The sequence below is a fragment of the Protomyctophum parallelum genome (assembly GCF_964188405.1).
Source record: "Protomyctophum parallelum genome assembly, chromosome: 8".
Lineage (NCBI taxonomy): Eukaryota > Metazoa > Chordata > Actinopteri > Myctophiformes > Myctophidae > Protomyctophum > Protomyctophum parallelum.
In genome coordinates this window covers 27,204,103-27,211,699 of record NC_139703.1, presented here as the reverse complement: position 1 = coordinate 27,211,699, position 7,597 = coordinate 27,204,103, and the positions used below count along the sequence as shown (strand labels likewise).

Sequence of the window (7,597 nt, the reverse complement as noted above, 5' to 3'; positions counted from 1 at the left end):
GTGTGCCTATTTAAGCCCTGTGTTTGGTTGTGTTTCCTGTTGGATTATTGTCTTGTATCCTGAGTTTCAAAGTCTGTTCCTTTGATAGTGTTGCTCTCCTGCAAACCTCTGTCTATTAAACTTCCACTTCAAGATTCTGACTTCCTCGCATTTGGGTCCTACTTGTAAACCACCTCCTGACAATATCGACTATTTACATCAAAGAATTGGAGTAGATGGGGGGGGGGGGGGGGGGAGGGAACCTATAGCTAATATTTTGATACTAACTGTAACACTGTTAACTAATACTGATGTGGGCACCGGAAAGGGTTTAAAATTGTAGCGAAGGGAACCGAGATTATGCCATTCCTGGGTTGGTGTCAAAATAAAACTCAAGGTTGAGGCCCTGCTGTGAACATATGGAGTGAAAGCATGATACAGTAGGTTGCATTGGCAAGATCGAACAACCACGTTCTAGTAGTCACACATTCCCATTTAATTTCCCCAGGGTTAACGTCAGTGAAAGTTGTCACCACAGAAGGAAAGTGTGAGGACAACTGTCTGTGAATTCCTGTACTGAATGCGATGAGGCACACTATCGATTCAGGACATAATTTTGCTGCAGCCTTGCAGGGAATTCCTGCCTCCCTCCATTATAACCAACTAACGTTTAAAGTGACAGTATTGATAGTGATAAGAAATAATATGATTCAGATTCTGATTCATTTTCTGAGGGGCAACAGCCCCTCAAAAGTGGCGTCAACGTCATGTGACATGCAAGTCTATGGACTTTTAATGTTTGTCTTATTCAGGCTCCCTCCAAAATCAGCAAGAATCAATTAGGAACCAAAATCGCAGAAATCAACACGTACCCCCCAAAACATCAGCATGGCCCCCTGTGACGTCATGTGGCAGCCAAGTCTATGGACGTTTTATGTTTGCACCCCGTGACGTACAAAAGCAAGGCGCCTCTCACTTCACACAAGTCTGATATGTTATTGTCCTCATGGAAACGTGTTTTCACGACTCAAAACGGGGTATAACCATTAACCAAAACCTAAAACATCACAACAACATTTACAATTTACGCTGAGGGCACAAAACTTCTCCCGTCTTTGAGAACGGAGGTCCCCAACAAAATGTGTGAAAATGTGTATAGCATCACAATGAGTTTAACCACTTTAAACATAATTATGGCAGGTGTGCTATAGGGAAAGACTGTATAGGCTAAACTCCACAGGTGAATTATAAAAGACTTCATGACAAGCTGCAGAGATGCATAGCTTATTATGCCATCAATATTCTGATACAATATTCTATACTTTTACTATATTGTGAAAATAGATTAACCAGTGAAGCTACTTAACTCAATGTTGACATTATGTCACCATGTATGTCCATTCCTCATTTCTGTCAGAAATTCCAAGGATGCTTGGAGTCCAAGCTTTGGATGCTCACATTTTCAGTCCACTGGCTGAACGATGGCTCTTAAGGACATTCTTAACAGAGCCACCAGAAGATGCTGCCAACAGGACTAAGTATATGCTGTGAAGTACTTTGGATAAGGCTAAAATAAAACCGAAAGGGTTGTAAGGATCTGGGGCTCATAGAAAGAATGTTCACCCAAAGGTGTCACTTTATTTATATTTTAATATTTGGTATACAAAGATAGTATTGTAAAACTATAGGCAACCAAAACAGTATAATAAACAAGGCAAAGTGATGCATCTTTAGGCAAATATTTGCTGCACACAAATTACTCATGCATGCACCCTCATGCAAGCTATACTGTGTATACTTTACTACTTTGGTGTCGCTACAGACAAGGCAGCATCAGACGACTCACAGTATAGCCTATAGACCTAGAATGACTGCATGAGGCTGCTGCTGAGAACTCCTGTAGCCTGGCATGGCCAGACTAATATATAGACAATCTCCTCAGAGATTTTTTTAATAAAAGAAAAAAAATAATAATAAAAAACTGGAATGCTCACGCATACCTGCAGGAGACATTCATCTATTCAATGATGCAGCTAATTGCTGTTATAGCAGCACTGAATGGAGGGGAAGGATCCCACCCAGCAATAGATCAATGTTTATTGTGTAGATGAGGCAATAATTGTGCCTGAATACACTCAAATTAGAGTACCCTCATTTACATACGTGTGGCATTAGAACAATGGGTATTTAATCCTGCATCTGCACTGACCAGCAGGTGTAGCCAGGTATACAGACAGCCTCCAGCATACCCCTTTAGAATAAAATGGCATGGTATATTATATATATATATATATATATATATATATATATATAACCTAAAGCATATAGCTATTGTATAATGTAGAATAGACTAGAATAGTTTTGCATATAGGCTATATCTGATGCAATGAACATAGTGATGACAAATTATGCATATATTATTTAGTTTACATTCCCAGGTATTTTAAGACAAATAAGTCGATTTTGTCTATAAGTTCGTTTCGATATATATATATATATATATATATATATATATATATATATATACCATTTCATTTCCCTTATATAATCAGTTACTAAATCGCCTGAAAAGCAGTGCAAACACATGAATCAACACCGTCCCATGTGAAAAATAGTTGAGAGGGTGACTGGTCATTGTAGCAAGCACAAAACTGTGGATTCCAGCAAACCTTTATGCTATTTAAAAAAGGGGGTTCTTTTCATTTGTCGGCAGAGCCTACCTCTGGCCAGGCTAAGTCTTTTCTTTTTACCCCTTTAATCCGTCCTTCTATTTCAGAAACACACAAAACCAGGTTCACGCAGTGCTTTAGTGGCTAAAAGTGAAAGAGCTTGTTTTTTCTGTGCTGAGCCGAGCCTTGAATCGCTCTGGAAAATTGGTTCTTGTGAATAGGCGAAGGAGGAACAACGTTTAATAGGATCCAAGGGAGGTTCTGCTCTCACAATCTGCTCTTAAACAGGTGGAAATTGGACGCTCTCGATTATACAAATAGTAAGTATAAGCCAGCATGGAAAAGCTATCCCATCTCCGAGGATTAGGAACTTTCAATAAAAAATGAGACTTGTCAAAAGCAAAAGGCCCCAAGAACATTGTTATGTGAGCCAATACAAAACCTGTAAAAAAAGGATCGAAAGTGCAAAAAAAATGCTAAATGCTAAATGGCAGCTCAAATTAAGAATGGGGGTTGAAAAGACATGTGATGTTTTCAACCAACTAAAAATCTAAAAACATTGCACTTCAGTTCTAATTGAGCGTAACAAATAATTCGTAGAAGTATAGTATGGTAATTTAGCCAATAATAATAATAATAATAACTTGGCATATACAATCGTATAGTCGGCCTATATAACAAAAACTGAAATTGTATGGTACCTAAATTGCCACGAATTAGACTATATAGGGTACTATAGGGTATTTCTATTTTGGGATTTGGCCATCAGATTATTGCAGCAACAACCACACCACTCCGGTGTATATATATATATATATATATATATATATATATATATATATATATATATATATATATATATATATATAACTAACTAAGGACCAACACGAGCATGCACGCATGCATGGGAACTCTGATGATCTCGTTCACCCAATGTTAAAGAGTTTTAGTCCTCTGATGTCAGGAGACAGTGATCTGGCGCTGATGAGGGCGGTCGCTACCAAAATGTGACAGCGAGCAGTCAACGCTGCTATCTTCCAATCCATCTGTCGCCGCTAAAAGGTAAACTCCAACACTGACTGAGTCTCTCGCTGTAAACTTTTCCAATCCACATTATTCGGGGACCAGTGCGCTGAATAAGAAAATGTTTTTGTCCTGTTTATCCCCCCCCCCTCCTCAGCCATCCTTCCTTCCTAACGAGCTCTGAAATGTCCTGTTAATTTTGTGTGTACTAGTTAATGAGCATTAATCTGGTACCCCCTGGATGCTATTGTTGCGGAGGATGGTCATTTGAATGCAAATGAGTGACACTGTGATAGCAAGGTGCTTATTAAACCGATGTTTCTGTCCTTGTGTTTTCTCGCAGCTGAGGAGGCAGGCAGTATAGCAGGCTACGAAGCGGCTGGCTGGCTTGGTGCTTGGCTGCTCACACCAAGTTCGCTCCATAGACAGAATCATGGCCAGTTCCCTTCCTCTGGAAAAGGTGATGGCTTGCCCACGACTGGACGGTGTTGGTAGGAACGGGCCATCCGCCGCCCCAAAGACCCTGGCCTTCTCCATAGACCGGATCATGTCCAAGACCTCGGAGCCGAAGGGAGGCGCGGATCAGGAGCGGCGAGGCGCGGAGAAGTTGCTCGGTCTCTGCTCGCCTCTCCCCTGCATGATCCCGCTGCAGCCGTTCAGCTACGACCTCCAGGCCAAGGCGCTCATGAACTACTCGGAGCTGTGGAAAGCTAATTTCAGGGGGACTTTTTGCGGCGCTTCTTCCGCCGCGGCGGTGTGCAAAGTGAACTGCGGGATGTGCGGCAAAGCGGACGCGGTCTTGAAGCATCATCTGTTGCCGGGCCCGGGGAGCAGGGTGATAAAACCCCAAGTCATCCATCAGGCCATGGCGATGCCCACCGGTGGCTCTCTGTACTATCTCAACTACCTGGACTCTGCCTACCAGCAGTCGGAGTTGCTGACTGGACAGTTGTTCTCGTCGGCGTTGGCCACTTCGCAGGCGCAGGCGTCTCTTGCGGCGCACCACAAACTTTTGCTGCTGGAAAACGCCAAGCTGAACAGCGGGGCCGCGCCGGTCGACAAGTTCCCCACGCCTCAATACCCCCACAAGGAACATCTGCCCGGTCAACTGGACCAGATAGTCAAGGAGAACCACGGCCTGACCTCGGAGAAAAACGGCGTTAAAGCTCATAGCAAACTCAGCACCGGCGCTGCCCAAGACGGAAAGCCCAAAAACTTTACATGTGAAGTGTGTGGAAAGGTATGCGTTTATTTCTATCTATAAACCGAAGAACTATAGGCTTCTGTGCTTGAGTCATTAAGCAATATATGTGGGAAAATGTTTATGTGAAAACAAAACAAAAAAGATTTCCGAAAATTAGTATAGCCATTTGAAAATATTGTTTACAATGTTGCAGTTTTCATAAAATGAATGTATTTTAATTATTAATTAATCAAATAAATTTAACCCACATCAATAACGAGAAAATAAATCCTGTGTGGATTAATGATCGAAATAACTGTGGTATCGGCTATAGGCCTATACTGTTGAAAATATTAAGAACCTGCGATGCTTTGAAAACGGGGGTAAATCGTCTTTGCAAGCGTTCCTCATCATAATTTACATATTTGTGCTCGCTCTGCAGGTGTTCAATGCCCATTATAATCTGACACGACACATGCCAGTGCACACTGGAGCGAGGCCCTTCGTGTGCAAAGTGTGTGGGAAAGGATTCCGCCAGGCGAGCACGCTTTGCAGACACAAAATCATCCATACACAGGTAACACTTCATATCTAATGTATACTTCATATAATTATAATTATACTAATATATATATATATATATATATATATAGTATATATATATATAGTGTAAACGCATGCATGCATAATAGCCTATATGTATATGCATATAATTGCCTGCATGCAATTATATTTATATGCCTGCATATAAATGCCTGTTTTTGTATTTTTGTTGTACCAGGAAAAACCCCATAAATGCAACCAGTGTGGGAAGGCCTTCAACAGAAGTTCAACTTTGAATACTCACATACGGATCCATGCTGGCTACAAACCGTTCGTCTGTGAATTCTGTGGGAAAGGTTTCCATCAGAAAGGTAAAATTTAGATTTAGCTCATGAACTAATCGTTAATTTTTAACAGTTTTTATGCATGCAGGGCTAATGCAACTGTCCTGCGTTTATGTGCAGCTGGGCTGGTGCATTAGATTAGCCCATTGATGATGAGTATAGGCTATAGGCTTGTGTTTTGATTAAATTGAAGCCTGACATTGATAATTGTAGCCTATATATTGTAACACGTATGCGTGCAAAATAGGCCTTGGCAACATAATTATGCTACAATTTTTTATAAACAAAAGCTTCCCCCCCTCCTCCCTTTCTCTAGTGTGGTTGTTTTGGACATAAATTCAAGGCGAATCTATAGGCTACACAAAAGTGTTACAATTCGACAGAGGTCTTTGTATATGCCAAAAATTATGTATTAATTACCACATCATATGTTATTGAATATGTTATCTGTGTCACTGTCACTACAAAAAAAGGCATGTCCGCTTAGTAGGGAGGCCCACTCGTGAGCTTGAAGCGATCAATGGAAATGGGACATGTCACTTTACACTCACTAACTCTGCCTACAAGACTGTGGAATTTGCTATGGGTCAGTTAGCAGACCTTAGCCGACTTGAACATCAGTTTTTACTTGTTGTTGCGTTTGATTTTGACAAAGTTTGACAACTTCTTGACTTCGATGCAGATAACTCCCGATTAATGAAGGCTGGGGGACGATTGTTGAATATAACTTAACAATGAACTTGTGACCTTAATTGTGTCGAAACACAGGGCCTCTTTCATGTGCCATTATTAACATGCAGGGCCATAACTCGATGCTCATATAGTTTTGTTGCATTTGTTCTTGATTTAGTTTGGGCAGTGAGACATAAACACGTGTGTCCCTATATCGAAACCAGGACATTCAGTCAAATGATGTGGTCGAGTGCCCCTTTTTTTTTTTTTTAACTCATTCGTTTCTGCTCCGTTTCAGGGAACTACAAGAACCACAAGTTGACGCACAGCGGGGAGAAGCAGTACAAGTGCTCCATCTGCAACAAGGCCTTCCACCAGGTCTACAACCTCACCTTCCACATGCACACGCACAATGACAAGAAGCCCTTCACCTGCGGGATCTGCGGGAAGGGATTCTGCAGGAACTTTGACCTGAAAAAGCACATCCGCAAGCTGCACGACAGCAATAATAACTCCGCGACATCATCCGCAGCCGGTGCCGGGGCTCCATGCAGAGAACTCAAAGTTTGAGCCAACGTTATTTTGTTTCATGCACACTGGTCATATTTCAACGGGGGAGCACCGGTTGCATAACTATAGGATATTTAAAACGCTGCATGAAAAGAGACCGGTCTGTTTCCATCTGCCTATTTAAGATATTTGTAGCCTAGGCTATACATGCCCTAGCTCAGACAAGAATATAATATAACATTATTCCGTGATGTGTGAAAATGCAATTGTAAATAATAGGATAAATAAAATGTTATTTAATCAATGTGGGGACATTTTCGTACATTTCTCAGAAATTGTTAATGTGTACATATCTAAGTTATATGTATATAGCCTAGCTAAAACTGAATGTGTGGACTGTTTCGATCTGCTGAATTAATTTTTGCAAATAAAACGGAAAGAATACAAACATGTAATGTTACTTATTATGAGAGAGAGAGAGAGAGAGAGAGAGAGAGAGAGAGAGAGAGAGAGAGAGAGAGAGAGAGAGAGAGAGAGAGAGACACGGGCTACTCTGATACTTTTCAATATTTCAGCATGGCTTTAAGGAGGGTGTATAGTTATATTGAAATATGAATAATTAATGTATGTAAATTAATATAATGTGCACACCATGGTGCACATGGTCATTTTTG

The 7,597-nt window shown here is 41.0% G+C and overlaps 1 protein-coding gene across 1 annotated transcript; it reads left to right on the top strand.

Moving 5' to 3' along the window:
- Positions 1–4,104: 4,104 nt before the first annotated feature.
- fezf2 (FEZ family zinc finger 2) lies at positions 4,105–6,983 on the top strand (the record flags this gene model as incomplete). The annotated part of the gene is made up of 4 exons (XM_083771101.1): positions 4,105–4,911; positions 5,297–5,431; positions 5,636–5,768; positions 6,712–6,983. 4 exons carry the CDS (start codon positions 4,105–4,107, stop codon positions 6,981–6,983), a joined length of 1,347 nt encoding a protein of 448 aa, XP_083627227.1.
- Positions 6,984–7,597: the final 614 nt, after the last annotated feature.